The sequence below is a fragment of the Sphaeramia orbicularis genome, chromosome 22 (assembly GCF_902148855.1).
Source record: "Sphaeramia orbicularis chromosome 22, fSphaOr1.1, whole genome shotgun sequence".
NCBI classification, from domain to species: Eukaryota; Metazoa; Chordata; class Actinopteri; order Kurtiformes; family Apogonidae; genus Sphaeramia; species Sphaeramia orbicularis.
The window spans coordinates 40,903,727-40,930,945 of record NC_043978.1 but is presented as its reverse complement, the minus strand read 5'-3'; the positions used below and the strand labels follow the sequence as shown (position 1 = coordinate 40,930,945).

The window sequence follows — 27,219 nt, the reverse complement described above, 5'->3', positions numbered from 1 at the left end:
TGCTAGCATTTAGCATTAGCTCACCTCTCATGCTCCTCTTTGTGTCTATATATGGTCACTTCCTGGTCCAAGGAGCCAAGATGGTGGCTGCTATAATGTGACCTCAGAAACTTAACAATTTGGAAAGAGCATTCCAAAAATCAGTGTGGGGATTTCATGTATTTATACACAGCTTTGTTGAAGTCCTGATTCTAATTAACAGAAATGTTTTATACTATTAGTTATAGTATATAATATGTTCTATACTAATAAAACTATTTAACTATTGCTACGAGTCAGACATATTATTTAGCAGGAGAAATACAATTATTTTTAAATGATGCAAATTTCTAAACATTTCTTTGGAAAATGATTTATTTCTGAAGTAAACAGCCATATCATATGCAGGTGATCAAGACTCCCTGTGGTTTATTCCACAATAATTACCAACTCTGTACATTACTCTTTACATAAATTATGATAAGAGACCAGGAGATATTGTTTTAACTATTTTATTATTATCATCCTCCTTTCAGTCATTCATTTACAGCACAGAGGACTCCCTGAAAAGAATCAGGCCGTCCTCTTATTCCTCCAACAGCATCTCAGTAACATCATTCTCCAGAAAATATATTTATAATTTACTTTCTAAAATAATAACAATGATTCACATGAAACAATCATATATACAACAATAACTCTTTGTATTTATATTTAAAAATCAAATAGGAAAAAGAGAAAGATTATATTCATCTAGTTGTATTTGACATGACTGTGACAGGACATGAAGACAACACAATCACTGTGACTGCATTTAGACACAACAGGAAATCTGTTTTTTTTTTTTTTTTTTTAAAAGGTTTACGAGTCATAACTATTTTTAAAGTCAAGTGTTCTAATTAAGCAGGAAGAACTGAAAATGCACATTTATTAAGGTATTTATGTATCTTTCATTTGGTGTAAACTGACAGAAAGCCAGGCTGATAATATAAATACTGTATATCTCAGTAAGTCTGTAAAATATGACAAAATTGGACAGATGAAGGCTGTAAACACAAGACGCAATGTGCTTTAATTTAAGACTGGGAGCTGACACTTTCTTACAGAGGAGCAGTTTAAAAAAGATTTCCTGTGTGTGTAAATGGAGCCTGGGTTTTGGCATTTAGAATTTAATGGTTTGATTCCTCAGCGATCTGTTGATCCTGTCTGTCGGTGCTCCAGTAGACTCTCATAAATCTGACTGTCCACGGACAGCCTTACAGTAACTATGATTCTCTCCATTTAAACAGCAACGAGTGAACATGTGTGTGTTTGTGGCAAATTGTATTTATGTAAATGAGAATGCATGTGTGCGCAGTGGTCACTTCAGTGTGTAGTGTGTGTAATATTTGGCTTAGAAAAAGATATAAACAAAACTGCCCACAATCCATCCGTATCTGCTAATCAACCCTCAGTGTGTGAAAGAAAAATGGCAAGATACCATGTAAACAAAATGTAAACTCTTAATGCTAACAACACCAGAGAAGTAACTCAAGAGTCATTCTTATTTACATCTTTAAACAGGACAAAACAAGCACACACAGCATACTACAAATCACATACAAATGCACACAAATATGCACAGGCAACATGTTGGCACACACATACAGATGTGGTGTACATGCACAGACACAAACAGGCACACACAAAAAGTGCATATTGATACACACAAGCAACTTATCAGCGCACAGACTCAGGATCTCTCACGCGTAGACACACATGATGTGGCAACAGACAAGCTGAGGGTGCGTCTCTATGGCAACCAACAGGTTTTCAGCAGCAGGACTCTTATGATGCGAAGGGTCACACAGCCACAGCAAGGCATTGTGGGGAGAGAAAGGGGAAGCAGTTATGGGATGGCAAAAAAAAAAAAAAGCATCTGTATATTGTGTGTGTTTGAGGGCTCGGCAGTCAAACTTTGTGCAGGTGTGGAAGCAGCATGCAGGCATGCCGTGTGTGTATGAGAAGTGTTTATGTTTTGTGCCGCTGTGCTACAGTACAAGAACTGTGTGAGAGAGAGAGAGTGTGTGTGTGTGTGTGTGTGTGTGTGTGTTTGTGTTTCATAGTGCTCTGGGTATGATGGTGAATGGCAGAATGGGGCTGCTAGCCTCCAGCTCCAAGGCGGTGAGAAAACACTCGGTGGCAGCGGCGGCGTTGCCCTGAGCTTGCAACACCTCACCCAGACTGTTCCACACATCGTGAGCCGTACTGAGGACAGAAGAACAAATACTATCATGAATGCCACAAAAGGAAGAAAATTACAGCGTTTTCACACTCGCAATCTTTAGTCCATGTGAATCAATTAATGTTTTGTTTTCCCTCGTCTGGACATTTTGTTTGGGCAGTAATCAAAATAGTGTGTCGACAAAAACTACTGCAATGAGACCTTTTAGAAGAGGTGTTCTAGTTCGGTGCTCCTCAGGAATTCAGGAGCAGTTCATTAGCGGTGGAAATGTGATCCACCTATCAGGTGCATAAGTGTGCTTTGCATTCTGGGATGTGGCAGAGTACATAAACTGTAGCAGCTTGTGTAGTAATACTAACAGCTAGCTGCACAATGCCCCTCTCATAGACATCTACACTAGTACAGCAGAACAGGACTCTTCTTGTAGTATTTACGTTCCTCTGAACCCAAAAAACATACTGATTTCTCAAGTAATTCTCTAATGATGCATTTTCGTCGATTGGATTTTACTCTGATTGAAAAGAATCTAGAACAGGAATAGAATAGAATAGAATAGAATACAATAGCCTTTATTATCGTGTGACAATGACAAACCAAAGGGAGAATAGTTACAAACTCAATCAAGTTATTCATACCAGCGTGAATAAAGCATAGGTCTGAAAACACTCATGCACTGGTAAACACACACACCTGTTGACCTGAACAGCGTCCCGAAGAACCTTTTCTGACAAACTGTAGCGCTGCAGCTGGTGGAGGATCAGACCCTGTGGAGAGAAAAAGGGACAATTTACATGAGTTGTACTTATGTAGTCTCTATTTGAATTCAGAGACAGACATCCTAAATCCATTATTAGCCTTTTTTGTGCATTTCTATTTTACTGTTGGAGGTAAATTGCTGAAACAACCAGTTTACCTCACATGAACTGTGTTATTAGCTTTCCATGTCTCTTTATGAGAGAACCTCATCATCTGCAGCAGGTGTTCATTTTTAATGAGGTAGCAGAACAGACGTTTCTCTGTGTCCTCCCCTACTTTGTGGGGATGATGTGAGAGAAAAAACATTGATTTTGGATCCACTCAGTGAAGGTGACCGGAGAGAGAGGAGGAGGGAAAACAAAGGTCACTCGTATAAAGTCAGATGCAGCTGGTAAAAAAGCAGGTCTCCAAAATGTGGACTTTTGATTTAGAGATGGACTGTGGTGAGTCAGCAGCAGACAGCTTCTCTGGGGTTTTGCAGTCGACTGCTACCTACTAAGTGCTTTGGGATGTCTTTAATAAGGGCAAAGCTCCACAAACACACAGCGTAGAAAGAGACTGTTCAGTGGCAGGAATGAGATTAAGCCATTAAGGCACAAAGAGAACAAGGAGAACAGAAGAGGGATGTACTGCCCTGTCTCTTCACAGAAGGTCTAATAGGGGTATCCCAGAGGACTATGGGTAATTATGCAAAACAGACAAACCCTGTGGTTCCATGGACACTGCAGGCAGATAGAAGATTTATTCTGTCCTCATGAGACCAAACACAAGGACACAGCAGAAGCAGATGAGCACAGAGCAGTGTGTTTTGTCTTACCAGCCTCTGCATCGTCTTGACATGCGTTGGGTTGATGGACAGCGCCTCTTCATACCAGCGTTTGGCCTCATCAATGTTGCCCCTCAGCTCGGCGATCTGGCCCTTCATGTACAGTACGTTATGGGATGTGGGGAAGAGATTGGCAGCCTCCTGTGTGCAGGCTGAGGCTTCGGCAGGCTTCGACATGCCAATGTACACCTCAGCTGTTGGAGACGCACACACAGGGCAAAAATGTCCTGCTTTTAGCATCATCATATCATTGTCAAATCAGTTAATAACCCCAAAACACTCTGTTCTGGATATGGCCTCAATATCATAATAATCAAAATGTTCATATCAGTTGATATCAGTAATTTTCATGATAAATGTCATGCCATTATTCCTTTTATGGTTAGGGATTAATGAATGACTTCTTGTCTTAAATTATACAACAAGATAACGTGATCCAATAATCGTAACAAGACAAAATGACGTCAAAGACAAAAACTATTTACGAGGCAAAAAAAAAGGACCTAAAAAACAATCCATCTCAATCTGAGTTCCTATAAAACAACACTCAAACATTTTGTATGAGTTTTAACAGACACTGTAACTGCAAATTAAACCCTAAAAACAAACAAAAAAAAATATATCTCAATAATGACATTGAATGTGATATACAGTTAAATTACATTCCAATAAATGTCGTTATTGTTTGATTACCCAGTTCTACTTCTGTGTATGGCTGTGATGAAGACATAATAATACAAACTGAATGAGACACAGAGGGGAAATGAGTTTCAACTGTCTGCCTGTCTGCCCTGTGATTGGATGATTATATTAGCTGTGTCGCCAAGCTGGAAATGACCACCTCTGACAGGAAGCAGCTGGACAGATAAACAAGAGCACAAACAAACCTCTGTCTCTACGTGTGTGTGTGTGTGTGTGTGTGTGTGTGTGTATGTATGTGTATGTGTGTGTGTGTGTGTGTGTGTGTGAGTGTGTGCGTGTGTGTGTGCGCGCTGTCTGCATTTGTTTATGTATACTCTTTGACTCTGCTTGTGTTCATGTCTGTTAAGTGTCTGCTGCCGATGCAGAAATGAGAATGTGGGCTCCGGTGTACTCTGATGGAAATCAGATCTGGTTAGTTTACAAAGGCCGTCAATCTGCTGTTAAATACAGGCCTTAGAGTAAATCCCGGTACACTCTCTGCAATTTGAGGTTTGCTTGTTTGATGATGTCTATTCCGAGAGAGAGAGGATCGCATTACTCAGAATGGGAGTAGACATGATGGTAAAATGATGAAACCTGAATAAAATAGCTGAGGGAATGGCATCTTTTTATTACTGGTAGATAAACATGTGGCTTTTGGGAAACAGAAACTCTCACTCTCTGAAAATGACAGGAATTTTGCAGGTTTCATAAAGTTAAATTGAAGGCTTTTTATGACCTTTAAAAGTGAATGTAATTTAAGACAGTGTTAAGACAGTGTTTTAATGATGCCCTTGAAGTGAATATAGAATCATTTCGGGTGATGGTAGGTGTTTTTGCTGGTGATTTTGTTTTTCTTGGCTTCATAAGGCGCTCTAGTTTGAACATTTTCTCATACAAGGTGCAGCAGACTTTGAGAGAAATTTGCTATTTCCAACCGGCTTCAACCAATGCATTTTTAATCCTTTCAAAATCAGATTAAGGCATAAAACTGATGTCATTCAATTTTAGAATTTTTAATCCTTTTAAAGAAACCTTTAATACCTCTGTAACAGGTGGGTGTTTCTTGAGCCAAATATAGTAATAAATACTGTATAATAGGGACAGGTAATATATAGAATTAATTCACTTAATTAAGTTTTTGTTTATGAATGATGTGTAAAACATGTCTAAATCATAAAAGATGGTTTCCTCCCGACACATGTTCTGCTCAACAGTAAGAACCACAGCCTATTTCAGATGTTTATTGTCCTTGTATCATTATCAGGAAATGATTACGATCTGAAATCCCGAGTTGTGGCTCAAAATATTTTTTGTGAAATCCTTGACATTTGACTTATGAATATTTGTCACAAATTATGACATTCTATCAAGCCATTGTTGAGAGCTAAACATTGTGGATGAAACAATGGACAGACATTCTTCCAGAGATGTGTAGATGCATCTAAAACTTGTAATATATTCATTCATATGTTCCTCCTGTCATTGCTTACAAGTGGTGTTGTATTTGGGTCAACCCTATTTGTGTTTTTTTTAACCGATGCCTTTGTAAGTGCTGCTTTTCATCATTATTTGTTGATATTACACATATCCAGCATATACTTTTAATAAAGCAAACAATTTTTGACTCATGTCGATGCTAAAAACAGAAATCAGGAAGACTTTTTTGTCCATATTGCTGATCCCTATTGCTTTCTATCTTGTTAAAAGGTCACAAAAACTACTAAAGTCACATTTTCAAAATAAAGCACACTAGACTCATACCTGCATGCAGCCAGATCTGAGCCAGAGTCATCCAGGGGTGCAGGGGTCCCTGTTTGGGGGCACTGCTCTGCAGAGAGGACGCTACCTCCGACAGAGCCTGCTCCACACGACTGGCTGCTATAGACGTGGCGTGGACCGAACCTAGAGGGACAGAACACGTGTTATATGCGCCGTCATCTGATGATCCAAATGTATTACCCTAACAGCATTAGGCAGCCGTGTGCCATGCTGAACTCTGACCGAACACACCAGCAACTGATTTTACTCAATACCACAAGTTCAGGAGGGACTTTAAAGTGAAATCTGTGTGTGTTTGGGCATAATAAAAAAGCTCATGAGCTCAAACTGGCACACGGTTTCCTGTTTCTACCCTCAAGCTTCTCATCAGTCCACATCATTCCACACTTTGCAACACAAAGACTCAGGATTAACCAGGCTGAGACCTCTGCAACACCATGCATAAACACTGCTCATTAGTACACAGAAAGGGTGTGTCAGGTTTCGTCTATTTAAGCTACATTAGACAAATACAGGGATGCAAAATGGCCACTGCGCAGGGCAGCAGATGCACACTGCAGATCTGTGAAAGCAAAGCATAACACGTGGTTGGTGTCCCATAAAGTATTTACGTATGTGTAATGTTTAATATTACACATATCTGAGTAGTTCTAAATCCACCCTTACCTTCTACTGCCTCCATATCCTCTCTTTGTTGCTCTCCTGGTAATACCCATCCAAGGATTTTATAAGTGCTGTTTAATATCTGAAATGTGCTTTACAAAGCAATTTCCTGTCTTCTATGAGTTGCACTTAATATTTTGTAGATATCTGGCAGGTGTTGATTAATTCAACTGTTTTCTCAATAACACCTAAAGGCATCAGACACCACAAAGATATGGAGTCTTTTAAAACTCTAGAACAGACTGAATTTACACTCTCTGGAGTTTTGCAAGTAGTTCCAATAAAAGCTTTACTCAGATGAAAGAAAGATTACAGTTCTTTTGTCCCAGTACTCTGCTCTCCCGTGGTGTTTGGTGAAAACCCAAACACTTCTTCCTTTCAATACATTGGTAAGCAGCTGCAGTGTGTGTGTGTGTGTGTGTGTGTGTGTGTGTCTGTGTCTGTGTGTGTCTGTGTGTGTCTGTGTGTGTCTGTGTGTGTGTGTGTGCGTGCTGGTCAACGGATGTAACACGATGAGTGAGATAAAGGTAAAAAGAAGATCTGAATGTTTAAGCTTTGCATGTGTAAGAGTGAGGAAGAGCATATTTCTGATAAGATGATTTAGCAACATGACAAAAGGATGACGTCTCTCTCTCTCTCTTTTACATCATTTTTAAAGATGCTGTGTCCATAAAGCACACTATGTTTTTATCATAAATTTAACCCTACACTAGTACCTCACTGCTAACTTTAGACTATCTATTTATATTTGCTTTACTACAAATATAAGCAGAATCCACTAGACAGTGATGCACATAAGCGTAACTCCACAGTCGAACAGTTAAAAAACAAGTGAGAAGAGGTTCTGTATGTTTTCACATGCTTTGATTTAAGCCATTTTGTGTCTTGCACATACAGTCAGTCTTACATGTTTGTACCGGGAAACAGATAGAAACAGTCTCGCTCAGTGACATTTACCAATGATATGAGAGAACACTGAGGATGTTTCCTGCAGTGACTTGTGCCTAAAATGTGGCCAAATCACACAGCAACACATGCACTAAAGCTGCTGAATTAAAGGAATACATCGATTCAGAAGCCAAAAAAAAAAGCAACTATATACTACCCTGTTTGCTGGTTGGTGTGCGATTCACCTCTGTGCACATTATTACAACAGAAAAGTTAGGGACAGCTCACACAGTAGACATTTGTTTAAGTGCCGTGATACCCTGACAGCAAATAAAGAAAATTGTTAAAACAGATGCACAGAGATGAAAACAACACAAAAAGACGATCGGAGGAACCTTACGCCTCAGCATCTCAAGACAAACTTTACACTACACGATCAGCTAGGGATGAAGTCATATTTTACATTTTAAGTATTAATCATGATCACATTTTCAGTGGAAATATTATTATATAAACTGGATTTAAGGAACTGCCTGAGAAGGATACTATCTAGTCATTATTTACACTGAAGTAAGTAACTTTTAAGACATGAATTTTCGATTCAGGGAACAAAAAGTAATCTCTTAATAAATGCATATAGTGATATGTTCCAGGTGTTTTCTTAAAATTAGATAAAAAAAAAAAATGCAATATGTTGCCAATGCAATTTACTCAATCATAACCCCTGTTTTATGATACACATCATATCATCATATTTATTGTCATATTTTTTTTCCTTTGTTTTGAGGGTTTAGTCTGATTAGATGAACTAAAACACTTAAAAATGTGTTTTCCACATATCACTACTAAAGTAAAGGGACATAAACAATATTGTTGGAGACAGTGTGGGCACACAAGTGCTAATCACTCTCATACTTTCTGGACATGTACAAAATTGAAGTCTTTCTGGGAAAGGCTTTTTTAAATAATTGAGGGCATTATGACTTTCACAGTTCCTAAGGACCCCAAGTTTTTTTTCTGGGACTGCTACCTGGTGATGTATTAGAGAAAAAAGACAAATAGCTCTTTAAAATTCTTATAATTGCTTCCAAAAAGGCCATTACAAGGAAGTGGCTCAAAACTGATGCACCCCGTGAGGATCAGTGGCTAAGTTTAATAGAGGAATTCTACTCTATAGAAAGATTTACTTACTACCTACGGCTCAAGGAACATATCTTCATAAAACCCTGGAGAAAATGGCTGGACTATAAACAAAACAATGCATAACTACTACTGTCTGTCATTTAAATAGTATTAAATAGTAAAAAAAGTATTTTAAAAAAGGAGGGAAAAAAAAGTGTTTTCATTGTTCTATAACAGGGATGGTCAACCCTGGTTCTGGGGAGCCACTATCCTGCATGTTTTAGATGCATCCATCTTCCAGCACACCTGACGGTCATCATCAGGCTTCTGCAGAGCTTGATGATAGGCTTATCATTTGAATCAGGTGTGTTGGAAGAGGGATACATCTAAAACATGTAGGATAGTGGCTCTCCAGGACCAGGGTTGATGACCCATGTTCTATAACAACTAAGACCGCACTAATCTTATCTATTTGGATTTTTTAAAGACTCACAAATCATTAAATGATGAGTAAAATAAGCACAAAATTATAAAATTAGAGGATATAGGTATGTTTTCTTTAAATTTCTGATAACCACATTAAGTATTTGTAAATAAAACAAATGTGTCACTAGAAGGAACCTTCCATTGTCACTTTTGCCTGGTACCACTTTGATTTGTGTTCTTCTGCGAAAACATATTTTCATCTGTTTTATGCTCGCTGTATTCCTTTAACTCAAGTCAGTGTAATTCTTCTGGAAACCTGGCTGCAGACATCAAGTTAAAGGAGAGGATATATGTACATCTGGTCTCAATACAGCTGTCAAACAGTACATATATCAGAACCTCATCTGGGATAGGAAGGGGCAGGAGGGCAGACAGAACAATGGATGGAAAAGGAAAAGTCAGATGGAGGTTACATGGCTACTTACAAACAGAAAACATGGAGGAAAAACCAAGAGTGTTAGCGTCCTGAAGGCCGCCTTGAAAAAACCGAAGGATGGGGGGGGGGGAAACAGAAAAGACGACTGTTAATGATTAAAAGACAGGGAGAGACAGAAAAAAGATAAACCATTATGACAGAAAAGGAATGGATTCTTTAAAGGAGGATCACCTCACACAGTGGTTTTTCAGAACCTGATGTAAGAAAGAAGATGCTGATAATTGTCACCAATACATGAAATAGTGTCAATAGTATCAAGAGAGGGTTGAATTACCAGCAAGAAGTATTTATTGGACGACGCAGAGCTTTATGGTGATAAAATGTTTGTAGATTCGAAGTAATAAACAAATCATCCAGCTTAACTACTTATATTATGTGACACTGCACATATCTCATAGGCTTTCTTTTATGAACTACAATATACACACACACTATGTAATTATTAATCTAAGAAACAAAGAAACAGCAAAAAATCAATGCGCTCTGTAATTTACAGTAAAAGCTGTCCTCCAACTGCACAAGAAATATTAAGTTCTGTGCTTTTTTTCCCCTAAAGCTTTTTGTTAAACAAAATTGCAACTGTCATTATCGACCAGTTCAACTGTCATTAGTAGAAGAGATGATAATGAGGAAAGATGACATAATGCTGGAGATGGGAAATGAGACAAATGATGGCTAGAATGAAGAAATCCCACTAACACACAGGAAGAAAGGAGGAGGATATGGAAACAGGGAGGAACACAGAAGACAAAGGGCTGGAAAAAGTAGATACATACTCTCACTATACACTATTATTCTATGTCTTACTGACATATAGAAGATATATAAGAGATGAGAAGAGAGAAATGCTCCATCAGCTATATGTGACTGAGTGATAAATTAAAATAATGCCAATCACATGCTTTAAGTCCATACAGACACACCCTCATTCTGAGCCACAGCAAGTTTAGTACCAAAAACACATTCTAAAAGTTAGTTAAAGTAGAAACCAGTCAGCTTAAATAGTCTCACTGTCTACGGTTCTAGTGATGTAGAGGTGAAATGTATATCTCTGTGACTGGTTAATATAGGAGAGCATCACATTTTTCTGACACCAGCTCTTAAGTCATTTTACTAAGGGATTTTTGCTCCAGCCTTACAGCAGCCATGGACAGAAAGTAAGATAAATCGAGGCCGCATTTTGATTCAGTTGTTCCCATGTTTGATGAATTTGTTTTTGAAGTAGACCAATGCAGATTAGATATTTTACAAGCAACTGGTATCAGCAAAACTTCATTCGTGGCTTCTCAACTGGAATATTTGGCTTTTGGGGAAAATAATACAGTAATTAGAAATAAAAATATAATTGACCTAAAGTTTTAAAGATTAATTTGATAATCACTTCCATATTTAATGATTTATTACTTGATCTTAATGCTCGATGATCCACATTTACTCGTTTGGTTACTTATACTTTGACATAGCTGTTCAGCTCAACAATTTTCTAATTACTAATAAAGTCAAGGAAAATTAATTTTTGACTCATGATGAATTAATTTCCTACTACCTACTGCTCCAAGCTATTATTATAAGTATATCAGCCTTTAAAAACCCAATTAGTTAAACTTAATTTGTTCCGAAATTTTATTAAGTTGTTCCCACGTTTTAATTCATTACAAGGTAAGTGCATATGAAGTGCCATCAGCACAGCAGGCACTTCTCCAAAAAGCATGAAGAGCATTGAACCTGCTTTTTGATATTTCCTCAGGGAAGATTTTCCTGGATCAATAACTTTGAACTGAACTGAAATGTGACAACACAAACATTGCCTATTTCCAACCAGTAGACAATGAGCTGCAATTTAAATTTCATCAAAATGACCCATTCTTTGAGCTGTACAAATAACACAATGAAATACAACAAAACTATTTACAGCCTTCACTAAGGCTTATTTTCAGTAGTGATTAATTCGTTGATTATTTTCTCAATCAGTTGTATGGTCCATAAAATGACAGAAAATGGTGAAAAATTGTGTCTCAAGGCTCAAGATGACATCCTCGAATGTTTTGGCTAAGTCAATGTTTAGTCCACAACCCAAAGATAGACTACTGTTAGAATGGAGGAAACAGAACAGAAAGTATTGAGATATATTCAGAAAGTTAACATCTTTTTCCCTTTTTTCTTCAAGTGCTAATCTGATGAATCAATTATCAAAATAGTTGTTTATTAATTTATTATAGTTGTAATTTAATCACTACCAACTATCTTAATGATTGCAGATCACCAACAGGAGATGATCTCGACTGTCTGCAATGCCTAAATTAGTACTGTTTGCATCATTTGGAGGAATTTTTATTTGGAAAAATATTCTAGAACTTCACTTAGTTAAGTAGTACCATCAAATTCTGTTCAACCACTCAAGGATTTTTCTCTCCATGGTCACTGTGGGGCTCTGAAAATTTCTCAAATCATCTTCATGTCAGTGCACTGCACCGTAGCATACACAATTTTCCATGACAGCAGGCCACTACTGCTGTCACTGAGACAGAAAATGAGAAGTGGCAGCTCTTTAAATTTAAGGTAGCTGACTTGGTCTGGCAGTTTTCTACAGCACGGCAAATGTTCAAATGAACCAATTAACAAATCTCCCCCAAAACTTGGTGGGTTCTTTAAGGTCATTCTCAACACCATGCATCAGGCCCACTGCACACGGAGGTGGATTACAGGTGGACGAGAACCGGCGGAGAGTGACGTGGTTGCAAAAGGGGTGACTCCTGGTCTTGGTGGGCCCAGGAGGAGGGAGAGGAGGAGGAGGAGGAAGAGGGGTGAAGGTTTGGTTTTTGGATGGAGGCAGAGGAGGTGACTGAAGGATGAAGACAGGGGAGGAAGGTGAGGACAGTGGGGAGGAGAGAGAGGATAGTGTGGATGGAGAGGTGGGGGAAACCGGTTCAGAATCAGAGTGAGAAGAAGAAGAACCTGAGACTCAAAAAAGAGAGAGGGAAACAGAAATGAGTGGAATTAAATAAAGAAAGAAAAAAAGAAAAGAAACATTTATCCAAACAAAAGCTTTTAGTAACATCATGTGCTGTTCATCATCAATAAAAGCAAACTAAAAAAATTCTATGTAACAATTTTCTACACCTATAAATAAAGTATGTGTAATGAAAAAAAACCCACTAGTGTGACCTTCATTACACAAAAGAATAAAATTCAAAATTAAGGTATGAATAAGCAGCAGAAAAATAGTGAGAGACAGCCATTATGTTTGACTTGAGGGATTTGCTGCGATGTCTCTGAGCAGTGACCCTGCATGTGTGTGTGTGCCTACCAGTCTCAGGGTCGCTGAAGTCGGGCAGAGTCATGGCGTTGAGCTGTCGTCTGTCTGCTATGGCTCTATCCAACAGACTGCTGCCACGCCCCGAATCACTACAACATATTGTATGTTTATACAGGCAGAGATTCACATTGACACACAAAACACCACCTCAGGGTGAGCATTGTTACACAACCTGGGTTGCAAAGCAAATATGTACGACCCAAAATAATAGTATGATTCATTAGTTGTCTTTTCTTTATTGCCTATGACTTAGTTTGATTTACTTGACTTTTTCTACAGATTTGGGAGCATTTTGAAATGACGCTGGAACATAGCCAAATGAAGAGAGATGTACCAGTTTCTACTAGTATTGGAATGGCCTTTGCTCATACCTGGGGTTGGTGAGGTTGTAAAAACTCTTCCAGATCTGCAGCATGTGTTTACAGGTGAGCAGAGCTTCCTCGGGTCCTCGACACATCGACTCCAACTTCACCTTCGTATACAGTAGACTACAAAAGACAACAAACACATTAACACAATGGAATGTGACAACCACCACAGTGAAACACAGGCACAAACAGTGTGCACCATGTGATGTTGAAAGTTCACTTAAAACAGTATAAATATAGATAAAATGATTGAAAGAAAGTAAACAAACAACAACAAAATACCTCTTAAGAGTGGAATAGTTTCTAATCCTTGTTTTAAACTGACTTATAAGGACAATTGTTTTTTTTAATTATCTGTGACAATAAGCAGAACCAAAAGGAAACAGTGACCACATGTGTCTCTGTAATTATGTTTATGAAAAGAGCAAATAATGAAGATTTTTGTGTTCTTCCTGGTCTTTCTTCAGTCATGGTATGTGTATGAGTAGTTTGGGTTGCAATCAGAGGTGGCAAAACAATACAATTTGAGGCAGAAAAAATAAGTACTCTTTACTCTTCAAAAAGTAAAAAAAAAAACCAAACAACCTAAAACCATAGGCTCAGCATCGCCTATACAAGTAAAAAGGAGCCAAGTGTAAGATTACACTCATTGCACTAACTCACAAAATGAGATGCTGCAGGTGTGTTTACATCTTGTTAAAATGTTTCCACAGCTTTATCCTTGTTTTGTCTTTCATGGAATTCTTGTCTTGTTGTGTCTTGTATGACTTTTACATTTTTTCCACCTTATCTTACAATTTTATGTGGTTTTCTGCCATTTTCACCACGTTATGTCTTTTTTGTATTCTGTTATATTTGTCTTCATTATTCCATTCTTTCATATTGAGATCAGTTTTGATATTGGGATTGTACACGATGATGCAAAATAGAAATAAGTGATACTTCCTCTCAAACCCATTCCAAAAAAATTAAGAGGCTTGTTGTGAAAATGTAAGGAGTAGAAGGTATATATATATTTGTGTTGAAATGTATGGAGTAAAGTACAGACACTTGAAAACTACACTAAAGTCCCCCTTTTCTTGTTTGTGGTGCTTCCTCTGGAATTTAGATACTAAAATGAGCAAATAAATAGAACTGAACTGAAGTTTTAATGCATTTTGCAAAACCTTCAGAGTGCGTGTAGAACAAAAATTAAAATCTGTTTTCCTGAATGTAATGTTCCCACATAGATACGACTGATAAATAGACTAATTCAGTGTTGAGTCTGTCTTACTTGAAGTTCTCGGGGTATTCAGACAAGGCCATCTCGATAATATTGAGAGCATCGTGGTAGTGTTTCTGGGCAGAAAGCAGCAGTGCCAGTAGATGAAGGGAATGGACGTCATCCCCTTGTAGCTGCAGCGCCTGTCGAACGTAGCCCAGTGCCTCAGGGATCTACACGCGCACACGCACACACACACACACACACACACACACACACACACACACACACACAGACAAACAGACACACAAAGTATCAGCCTCATGTTTTCGCTACAGTTGAGATTGAAAATATTAACGTGAGACTCTGCATTCATCTCAGAAATGTTCGTAGTGATGTGATCCTATTAACTCCATGTTACCTGTCGGGACACCGCCAGCTGCAACGCCAGGTAGAAAGCTGCTAGATGGTCAGTGGGAGACAGACTCTGAGCTCTGCAGAGGAAGAGAGGGGAAAAACAATTTGTGTGTTCAGGCAAGCTGAATAAAAAATTTAATAAGATTAGATGAAACTTTAAAGATCCCTGTGGGGAAAGTGGGTCACTGCAGTAGCCAAATAGTAAAAACGTGGTAAAGAAAACAATGGAGAACTTGCAACAGAAACAACCAGAGGGTGTTTTACATTTAAAGACAATTACGTCACATAGATACTAAGAAAGCAGGGAAAAAGGCTGCAAGGACATAAACTAATAAAGCCAGAAAGTGGAAAAAGTGAGCTTTCATTTTTTAAAATGCATAAGTGGATTACATACTTATGCTAATATACCATCACTTCCAAACAGGCCTGTCACAGTCCATAATCATCACATTGCAATATTAGAAATGTGAAGTGATTAATTAAGATAACTGTCATTATAGTTTTCATTCACCCCCATGTTGGGTGAAACTTATTTAATCACTATTTCCACAATGTTTCCCACTGTTTGACTGGCGTTCTTTAAATCACATCATGTCATTGCAGCTCATTCTTCATCTATGAGCTCAATGGAGAACTAGAACTGCAGTGAGTCATGTCATATCTGCCATGTTTGATATTTATTAACAGAAGGCAAACACAAATGTAATTCATCATATATGTTCCAAAAGTCTATGCCAAAAATATTCTCCCCTTTATTACATGTATGTGTATAATTAAGCTATTATTAGATTTACAGTTCAGCTGAGTCATAAAAGCTAACAGAAAGACTTTAAATGACTAATCACAACTATTTATTGTCACGGCCCCGCTCACAGAACATTCACTGGCAGGAAAGGATCAAGGTGATGATCTTTGGGTCAGATCATTTGCTGAGATACAACAAAGTTACTCCAAACCACTGAAAAAAAAAAAAAAAAACAGCTAGTGGTGTGAAAAACTACTGGAGGGAAATTAAAATGTTGGTGTAAAAGAAGGCAGTGGCTCAGACCCAACCTTTGGAAGGCTCCCAAAGCTTTCCTCTGGTACTCCTCCTGTGTGCTTCGTAATGACGCTGAAACAGCACGGAGAGAAAAACAAGTGCTTAAAAATTACATAAGAAACTGCTTTCAATTAGAGCTTGTCAACATGGCCAAAATTTGCATCTCATTTCTTTTCCTCAACATTATGGTCAATTAAATATTTTAATTCATTATTTTCTGGGTATAAGAAGTGAGGAAAAAACATGATTGATGGATACTCTTTTTAATAAATCTATACGGCATAAAGAAAAACATATAAATACACCTAGAGAGACACATCCACAACTGATATATTAGACAGAGCATACAGGTTGCATTTTCAATTCAGCAAGAAAGGTCTTCAGAGGAATAATCACGATTTTGCTTTTTTTTTTTTTTTCAAAATTTTCAGAGAACAAAACCTTAATTAACTGAATTAATTCAATATATTGCACAGCCCTATTTTCAGTGTTTTCATCTAATCGACTCATTTGATGACATTCTCATACTTACCATCAGTGGCTTTGAGGCTGTAAACCAGGCCGATGGCCAAGTAGCCTTTAGCTCTAAACTCAGCTGCTTTCTCCCCCATGTCAATCACCATCTTTGCAAAGGACTCCCCCTCTTCCAACTGGATTAGGGAAGACACATAAATCAGAAGAAAAAGGCAGAAAAGTGAGTGCAGTGATCAGCAGAGTGAGAACATATGAAGGGACAAGGACAACATATGAAGATGGATAATAAAAATTTGAGGAATGGTGGATACCCAGTGCAGGGGTCCGATACACAGTTTGACAGCCAGTAGAGGTATGGTGGGCTCATCAGGCTTCAGACGAATACACTCCTTGATAACTTTAACAGCCCGAGCGGATTTCCCTGCAGCCATTAGCGACAGAGCGAGCTGGTACCAGAGATGGAACTCCTCAAAGGCAAACTTCATGGCTCTCTCCAAACACTGGGACATCATAGACAGGACACGTTTTTACTAAAGTGATCAGAGGTCTTCTATCTGCTTAATCGAGGTAAAAGTAGAGCGGGGTCACACCAGCAACAAATATTTCTTAAATTTGGTTAAATCAGGGTTTATTTCTGTTGTGCCAACCTATATTTTCCAGTCTAAAGTGTGAACCACCATTTACTTACACTTGGGGAGATTTAACTTCTAAAACGGTTGCCTTTTCAAGATGGACTGGGCAAAAATAATCAAGTTCTTCAAAGAGACTTAAGGAAGAGACTCAACCCAACTGACAATTTGTGTTGTTGCTGAATTTCTGTCAAGATATCGGTTCAGCAAGGAAACTATTCTGGAGTCGAACAGGAAGATTGGACCAACTGTCAAACATGGCAGTGAAAGAAACGAAGCTGTCCTGCCAAACATGCCAAAACAGTCTGCCAGTTGCTGCCAGGTCTCTTTTTTTACTTTCCTGGCCAGCAAGCTTTTCCTCATAGGAAAAGAAATGAGAACTTCTTTGCCGAACCATCATGAGTAAACAAACTAACTTTTTAGCTAACTAACCATGCAACACTTTGTTTAGGAACAGTGCGCAGCTGATAGTTTCATCAGTTTAATACTCAATAGCAGCAGGCAATTCTACTTTTTATTTATTCATTTTCCTTTACTTTGGTTAAGCAAGCATCTTCATATTAATTAAACTCTATTTAATGTTGGTTTGCATTAATGAGATTTTCTTTAAATATGAACTGACTCATTTTAAACATAAATTCATCCTTGCTGGTGCAGTTTTAAAATGATTTTTTCTATCCAGTTTCAGCATTTTAATGAAGCAATCTAAATTTACATAGCTGTTTATGCTTTAATCAAACTAATAAGAGTGTTAGTATCTGTAATGCATCCCACAGAGCGACTGCTCACCTCTGACAGCATCTCATACTGCCCTCTCCTGCCCAGAGCGATAGTCAGCAGGTCGTACACCACGGAGGCAGACTGGAGGCTGATGATACGATCATTATTGTGTTCAGGAATCCTGCTCAGCACAGCGTCACGGTTTGCCTAGAACACAAACAGAATATATAAAGAACTTTTTTTGATATTTTTTTTTTTGTGTATACTTTTTATGTCATAAACTCAAATAGAATAAACAAATGAATATATAAACTTCATCTACAGCCTAAACCACAGGTCTCATTTCAACTTTAATACACTGACTTAATGTTTCTTTGGAAATTTGATTCAGTGCGCTGATCAGGGATTACCAGCAGAACCTTTTATTCGATGCTGAACTAACCATAGTACTATAGAGCTCAAAACACTGTCTTAAGGTCTTTTCATACCTGAAAGTCCGAACTATGATCTCAGCCAATAACCATGTATTACATTGTTTTACATGTATCCCAGTTAGTGTTACTTTCATGCTGCACTTGTGGGAGCTGATTAAACAAATCATTATCTTTTATGTGTGGTGCATCTACTGTATGTGTATTTGGTGTTGATTGATTTATGGACAGGTGTGCCTGTGATGTCAGCATGTTGTTAATTTGGTTGATCATTAACTTCCTCTGTTCTGCTTTTTGGTGACGATAGCTTTTCATAACCTCCTGTAATTTGTCTCTAACATAGAACCAAAGTGATCCAGACTAAGACCACTGCTCCTGATGGAAACAAACACACACCCCGTTTGGAGGTTTTTGTGCCTGCAAATCTGACTCAGATCAATATATAAAAGTCTGAAAGTCTCCAAATGATGTAGGTGTGAAAATGCACTCGTGAACATGTCTAGTGCTTTATATGAATCTCTCTACACTTGAAGTTCTCGGGCCAAGGTTTGAGATTAAATGGTGGAATTGACATGTTTGTCACTTGGTGTTTGTGTCTTACCATTGATTCACTGATGAGCAGCAGCAGCAAAGCTTCTTCTGTGTTTTCCTGAGGGCAAAACAGACTGAGAGGAGAGAAAGTCAAATATAAGAGAACAGAAAAGGGGAAAAGAGAGAAAAGTAACAGCACACTACCACAGTCAGTTCTGGAGCCATGTTGGCTGTTTTCCTTTCCTAGTTTAGCACCAGTAAACACACATTATCACTTACTTCTCTCCTGAGTACACCCGTGGGCGTCGGCTTAAGCTGTAGTTCTTGCTGTGAGTGTGTCCTTGCCGAGTGGGATCGTCCAATGGCGACGCAGTGGGCGGGTCTTCAAGAGGAGACCAGTAACTCTGTTCGCACATTCCTCGGAGCAAGATCTCTGCAAGCTGTCTCGCTATGGTCTACATACATACACAAAGATACACAGAAAAATACATGCACATTTGGCGGAGATACTCTGGCACTAAAATAGCAATCTGTTTACATGAAGGTGCACTTGCTATTTAACAACCAAAAATCAGCTATTAATCCCACTGGCTAGAGGTTACAGTGGCGAGACTGAAGCTGTCTGTAAGTCAGGTAATAACAATGTACCAAAATCACATTTAATTAATTTATTTTCTTTGTTTGTTTAATTGGTTTGTTTATTATCCTTTCAGAAAATCTGTTTAAGTATGCAGCAATGCTGGAGGTGAGTAAGATATCAGCATCACTCACCATGCGAAGGTTCTGAGTTGTTCTGGTCTCAACAGCCCGAAGAATCTCCCGAAATCGACCTACACCATGTGTCAAATTGCTATGGAAACAACAGAATAATAACATTTGTCAGAGAGTGTAGAACAGAAATGAGGTAACAGATCCATTATAACACAAAACACACAAGCACAAACTTTGATATTATTTGAAACATGTCAAGTTGCAGATTTTTCTATGCATTCTCCAGTTTTAACGATGACACAGCAAACAACTGCCTTGAGGTAAAGCTTTAAACCTAGAAAAACTACATCCCAAGCATAAACATTTACATGTCTTTGATGTTTGTTTATATTCTCAGACATTTCATGCTGCACTAGGCAGTTTTACATGCTGGTCTCTGCAAATGAGAGGAGAATCTTAATCCCAGAAATGATGTAAGGTGATGTCAGTAAACAGTCATTATTTTTTATAATGTAATGTGCACAGATGAGGCCAGAAATACATTTTGGAAAACAAAATGCATACTATCACTGATTACATTTTAGGTACTGTGTCCTACACGGAATGTCATTGTTACAAAAACAATGAGTAGTATACTTTTATCCAGTTCACTGTGATTCTAGTGCATAGTTTTGGCAACTGCAACCACCTCTGTCATTCTCAAAACAACAACACCTTGCAAATATCAGCTGCACTGTGCATGTTGCTTAACTGTATTCACACTTTTCTGCTTCTATCCACCTGTCAGCAGCTTTGTAACATTGGAACTGTGAAGTGGGTGTGAAGTGTCGTCTTTTGAGAGAAAGAGAAAAAAGAAGCGAGGGAGAGCCTTGTTCTTGGTTACTGTCTGGGCACACAAAGCCTCGTGTATAAAACTTTTTGGATCAGGTTTTGTCAATTTCTGTCTTGTGTTTTGTGGCTCTGACGTGATTGCCAAACAACTTTTGCCTCATCTCCCCTCTACACCATCACAGCCTGTCTTCTCTCACCCGTTTTTAAAGTGGATGACGTGGGCTCTCTGTAGGCCTGTCTCCAGGAAGTACCCCAGTTCCTGGTCTTGGGCTGCAGGGCCAGGCTTTGGGCTGCGGTTCTGAATCCCTGCAGACAGAGCCTACAGCAAAACACACAGCAGTAAAAAGGCAGAGTGAGTTAATGCCTGAAATGAGGACTGTTTGCCAGTTGGCTGTCACGAGCGGTATTGCTTTAGCCAGACTGCACTAACCGCATAATATTCATCACACACCCACAAAGACGGCATAGCACTTGGGAGTCCAAGCACTAACAGGATATTTGGTGAGTGTTCATGAGATAATGTGGCACTAGGTACTTATCAGACCAGAGCGCCTATTTCACACCATTAAACTAGAGGCCTAATTGAAAATAACACTTAAAAATCACACATCAAAACTCAAATCACACCTTCTCGGCCTCCTGCAGATAAAGCAGAGCAATGTCTCCTGACTTTTCATAGCAGGTGATGATTTCCTGCTCCCGTTCTGTTGAGCCCCTATTGGATGACGGAGACCCCGTGTTTTTATTGGTCAGAGATGGAGAGGCAGCTGGCACCTTCTCCAGACACAGGCCTGGAGGAGAGAGGCAAGAAAACAGACCTTAAAACACAATCAATTACTTGAGTTCATAACTTATAAATCATAGATGAAAGGCTATTGTGACTAGTGAACAAAACAGCAGAACAGATTGTGTTACACGCACACAAAGTAAAAACAAATGGATTCTCCAGAGAGACTGAAAGAAATACTGTTATTAAAGTATACATTCTTAAAGTGCAAACTGAGAGGCCTCTGTGTTATGTATTTATGTGGCTAATAATGCTCAGCTGTTGATGAGCCGTGGCTCTGCACTGCCACCATGTGGAGAAACACAGTATGGATTATGGACTGATAGTTACAGGAGGCGAGGATTAGAAGGATGTAAGACATTAATCAGCTGATTCTATATATAAACATACAGCTTAATTTAAAAGACGACCCAGTATTTCCATAACCTGAACCCCACTGAAAATCTCTAGGTCTGTATGCACCAGTGACATAAAGGAAATAGCAGCAGTGTGAAGGAGGCACAACATCTCAGAAAATTAAGGTTATTTCACCTAAATCTGAAGCGTGAACATTAGTATTGTTTTGTTTAAAAATGCATATGAGCTTGTCTCCCTTATCTGACGTCTACAAATAAGCTTTGGATTTTTTTATAACTTTGTAAAATAAATAAATATCGCAATAACAATATTGTGTTAATATCTTATACAGACGACATGCTGTCAGCAGTGTTTGTGATAGTTATTATGCTAAAACAAATACCTGTGAATGCTTAACCTGACGGTCTATTACAGTAATGTTTCATAAAATAGTTGTTGCATAAACCAGAACTGTAACAGCCTCAGGACTGTCTAAAAAAAAAGACTTAGGTTGTACATCTGACGAAGGAATGTGAGAAAAAAATGGATAATATATCAGAGAAGTCAGAGGAAAATTTATTCTATATAAGACACAGAAATACAGCATCACTGCTGATAAATAAAATCAATGTAGAGATCATGACGTTTCCTAAACATAATGGTGGTTGAACTGGTTTTTCTTCTGAGCGTCTATTATTTGCAATATCTCTTCTTCAGTTTTCACAGAAATAACATAAAACATGTCTATAATGATGTTGGGCTATACAATTTTTTAATTGAGAATTGTACGATTTTCTTCACCACAAAACACCCAAAATTACTGCTGAAATGAATGTACAAAGGATTTTTTAATCAAACACCAAATTTTCCGCACAGTTCTTCCCCTGTAACTGTAAGACTCAACAAGACAGGCTTGATTAAAAATGGTTTCAGTTAGAAATGAACAGAATGCAGTATATACTACATATACAAACAATATGGGAATGTCCCATGGCTTTTCCTGTTTGAAGGAATGTTTTGGAATGAGGTTAATAGTTGATATGAACGGGTCTTGGTCACCAATGTGTGATGTAGTTGGACACATTTTCACTCATTGTATGACAATAATTTGTGCATTAATTGATTGTCAGATGGCGGAAAGAGTTGTGAAAAAACACTGAGATGATACTGGGATGACTGAAAGGTAAAACTGACATGACACAATGGAATGGCGTCAGTGGATATATGTGAAGACGGTACAACCTGATGACAAAACTTTGATAAGTTTGATAGTGGACCTGGCCAAGCGAAAGTGAACATCATGGTCAATTTCTGTTTTTCTCTAAAACAATATTTTTGATTACTCAGCATGAAAGACGTATATCTCTAGTTTCTAAAACTGTGTTTATTTAATTTGTACCTGAATTACAACTGGATATATAAGAAAATATATGAGAATTCAGTGTAAACGAGGAACAGTAAAGGTTGTGAATGAATGTATACAGCATAAGTTCAGAATGTAAATAGCAATGTGTAAATAAAAATGTTCAAAATATATGCCTGTGTATAATGTTATATTTCATAATAATCAAATACTATAATGATTTTGAATGTTATTTATTATGAAAAAAAACAACAGAAAGATGTAAATATAGTAATGAAATATATGTTGCCAAAGACTGACAATATGTCACCAAAGACTGACAATTTTATCAGTATCTTAATAAAATCTTTGATAATTATTATGGTGCATCACGCTGAACAAACACCTCACTCTGTTACTTTTTTGGATTCTCACTCCATTACCATGAATTAATGTCTTCTAAAATTGAAATAAGAATGGCATCAGTTTCATTTTTGGATAAAATCTACTCTCATATATTAAGTAAAGTGTGGTATGCTAAATATTTGCACTTTCCTTGAGGAACAGCACTTTTTGGTATTTTTTCTAAACCTTGAATAACTGCTGTATATTTTTCCTCGCTCTGTTACTTTGTCAATGATGTTAAATTCATGTTTTTATTAAATATTTGGTTAATATTCCTTAATGGCAGGTTAAAGTACTTGCTTAAACCTACAATTTGAGCTATTATGGTTGCTGCTAAATTAATTTCTAAAAACAGATATGGAATGATTAGTACTGCTGCACAGTGCTTTCTCATTCCGTTACTTGCTTGGCCATGCCCTAGTGTGTTGTATTTGCTACTGACGATTGCAAAACTGTCACCAAATAATTGTCTCTTATATCAGCACATTTGTGAGTGCATACCTTTAGTAGCATAGGCCTCTGCTATCATGGACAGCCTGTAGACAGGAGCCCCAACCAGCTGCAGCTCATCCAGGTTCACCCTGCTATAGTTACCTAAAATGATGAAAATCATTCCAACAAATTTAAGAAAACAAAATGTGAAACCAACTGTAAAATTTAGTTGTTGTTGAGTTGTTACATTTGTGTTACCTAAAGCATCTTTATATTCTCCCTCTACATAACAGAGTTTAGCCATCAGCAGGCTGGCTTCCTGGAGGTAGTCAGCCTGAGGAAAAGAACACTTAAATTAAAAAATGACCACAAAATATAAGATTAAATTAAACGAATAAAGTCAATTTTAAAAAATGAAATGCTTACTTCCTAAATTAAGACAAGAAAAAAACCCACAGACTAAATAAATGTATGTAAACTAACTAAATCTGTCTGGCTAAAGAGGGTAAATAAATAAAGCACACAGTGACTCATTTAGAAAGTGACCGCAGTCTGTCTGACATCACTTCACCCACAGTTACCTTCAGGTTTCCTCTGTCCAGAGCAGCAGTGAGGTGTTTCCTGACCTCCACCAGTTTGGGTCGTGGGCCCCTGGGACTGGCACCCTGTTTGATGGGATTCTCCTTCAGGTATGTCTGGAGCTTACATTCTCCCAGTAACAGCTCCCCGAGGTCATCTACACATACAAAGAAAAAACAAGTATTTACAGAACTGTCATGAGACGACTGGTCCTACAAGACTTTAACAGGCTTTTAGGCAAAGAGTTGTGTCTGTAATCTATGGTCACTTTGTTGCACTAATATAATCAATTTAACATCAACATTCACAAGTAAATCAACACTATGCGCAGCAGCAGGATTCGATTTACAGTCATTTTAAGATCAATTTAAAATTCATTTACATGTAATCAAAGGTTAACCTAATAATAATCTAAAGTAAAGATCAGTTTAAGCCAATGTGAATTCAATTTATGGCAACATTTCAAAGACAAACTGCATTAAATATCTGGTCAATCTTCATTAAATCTATGTGAAATCTAACAGTCTGAAGGTGTCCCTGCTGGTCAGCTCTACTGGGATTATGAGAAAAAGAGTAAATCTACATGCAAAAAAATGTTGTATACGCACATTGACATACCAAGCAGCATTATGAACAGCCATGACAATCTCCTAAAACCAGTGTTCAGGCGTACAAAAGGTGGAATGACCAATAATCCTGTTACTCAAACTGGTTCAGTTGGCAACCAGAGCTCAAAGCGTCATGTGCTAAATACAATCAAACCTGCAGTCCATAATGGTAGCATTTTATCATCATCAGAAGTGGAATACTATGCCCTGTTCTCCATGAATGTCTTAATTGTTTTGATAGTTATAGTCAGAGCACAATGTCGAGTTTAGATTATTATGTCATTTATTTCATGGTATCAAAAATCACACCACATGCACATTTTTCCTGCATGGAAAATTCATTTTTAATTACATTTGCAGCCAATATGGTGGTGCTGTAATATTAAACAACATTTGCAAAATGTAAATATTAATTTACTGTTTTAAAAAGGAGGTTTGTAAGCTTTCTTTTAGGCGCCAAACACTACACAGATCATTTTTCAAGACTTCCAACAAATCATGCTGACTTTTAAAACCGTAGAGTGGAGAAATCACAGTAGCTCTGGCCTATACTTCCTCCTTTCAAAGAAGTGTTTGTAACAGTTACACTCATTTCCATTATGTTTACAGTGATAACTGTCATTTCCCTCAACCATAAACAACTAACATACACTGGTTGTAAAATGCATGAGCTAGTTAAAGGCATGATATGCCATTTTTGCCTCAATTTGAGACATGAAAAAAACCCTAACAGCATGACAGTAAACCTCCACGAAACACAAACAACGTGATAAAACACCAACAAACATAAATGTGACACAACTAGGCCAATTATATTGTGCCGATAAGAGTCTTTAGAAACTATCACCAGCAGCAGAATTTGTCTCTGATGACCTCTGATCTGATTTGATTTCTTATTGACACTATGAAGAAAAAAAATAAAAACTGTACCTACATTCACCTACATTTTAGAGTATTTACAGGAAATGTACTGAATTGTGGCATATATGGTTATCTGAATATGACCTATATTGTATCACAGTATCTAAACATCTGAGAATTTTTTATCTAGGTTATACTTTTGGATTTGCAATGGTTCATTGTTATGGACTAATCATTTATTATACAACTGTCATGATGGAGCAATACTACAGATGTAAGGGAATTTGATGGAAAGGGACTATTCCAATGTTAATTACAACTGCATGACAGTAAATAAAGTTCCTTTTAAATCACAAGTGGTATGGTATACCAAGTAAAATAATGAAATTAATATCATTCAAGTGTTTGAATTAATTATTTTTGATTCCGTTAAAATTGACAAATGAATATCACACACTTCACAGTACAGTACATTGCATGTATAATAACTATGAATATCATACAGTTTGACACCTAGCATGCAGCTAAGTAAAGTTAGCAACCATGTCAATTTTCATTTAAAAACCTGCTAAGTTTTAGTGTTCTGGTGGTTGTGCTATGAACTTCAGCCTGATAGAAAGTATAACAAAATACAAAACAATTAAGTAGATTCCTGAGATAAATTCGGCGTTATTTAAAACCCAAGAATACCAGTAAAACTCCCACCATTTGAGTGTGACAATGGTCCATGTAGCTTAGAGGGGGTCAGGGGGAGCAAGAGGTCACAGGAAAATCTAATTTATGAAGTTACTGTGATGGTGAATGATGGTCCATTAGTGAAACGTGGAGGGTAGTTATTCCAACCAAGCAAATAAAACACCTGAGGGAAGATTTTCTGAGTCAAGTTCAGAAACACCAAGTGGAGTGAACCGTGGTACATCTGTCAGACAGGAACTATTGACTTATGCATGTCTGAGAAATTAAGCTACACACAAAAAGTGTTCCCAAAAAAGGACGTTAGTGCTGTTAAATAACGTCCCTGTCTGTTGACCTTTAGTGGCTAGCTGCTGTAGGTGGAGTACAGTACTGGAAAAACTCCCATCAACGGCAGCCGCTGCCAGGAAGTACCGAGGACTGAGAGCAGAAGAAGGCCTAGTACAGTGAATGAACGAACAGCAGGGAAACCCGCACATTTCCTACCGTTTGAGATGAGCTTGGCCGAGAGCTGCCTTACTAACTCCGGTATTTTGTCCCATTGGGCCTCTGAACGGCACCGCTCTATCTCTGTCTCCAGTCGTGAGCCAGACTTCCTTGCTGTCATTTTCGACTCTGGGGTCGGATGGACCAAAACAGCAGAGGATCCCTCAACGACAGAGGAA

The 27,219-nt window shown here is 37.9% G+C and overlaps 1 protein-coding gene across 3 annotated transcripts; it reads right to left on the bottom strand.

The window, feature by feature from the left end:
- Window positions 1–475: 475 nt before the first annotated feature.
- On the bottom strand, window positions 476–27,219 carry ttc7b (tetratricopeptide repeat domain 7B). 3 transcript variants are annotated; one of them, XM_030126640.1, is made up of 23 exons: window positions 27,041–27,219; window positions 24,395–24,549; window positions 24,072–24,147; window positions 23,883–23,975; window positions 21,139–21,302; window positions 20,709–20,830; window positions 19,741–19,819; window positions 19,249–19,424; window positions 19,040–19,103; window positions 18,077–18,214; window positions 16,970–17,158; window positions 16,717–16,834; window positions 16,199–16,256; window positions 15,150–15,222; window positions 14,801–14,961; window positions 13,531–13,647; window positions 13,151–13,248; window positions 9,833–9,883; window positions 6,231–6,371; window positions 3,777–3,979; window positions 2,894–2,967; window positions 2,065–2,226; window positions 476–2,034 (listed from the first exon to the last, which is right to left on the bottom strand). In XM_030126640.1, the coding sequence occupies exons 1-22, from the start codon at window positions 27,159–27,161 to the stop codon at window positions 2,079–2,081; spliced, it is 2,619 nt and encodes an 872-aa protein (XP_029982500.1). In that variant the 5' UTR covers window positions 27,162–27,219; the 3' UTR covers window positions 476–2,034; window positions 2,065–2,078. The 3 variants fall into 3 exon arrangements, with proteins under 3 accessions (XP_029982500.1, XP_029982499.1, XP_029982501.1); XM_030126639.1 differs by having other exon boundaries at window positions 476–2,226; XM_030126641.1 differs by lacking the exon at window positions 9,833–9,883 and having other exon boundaries at window positions 476–2,226.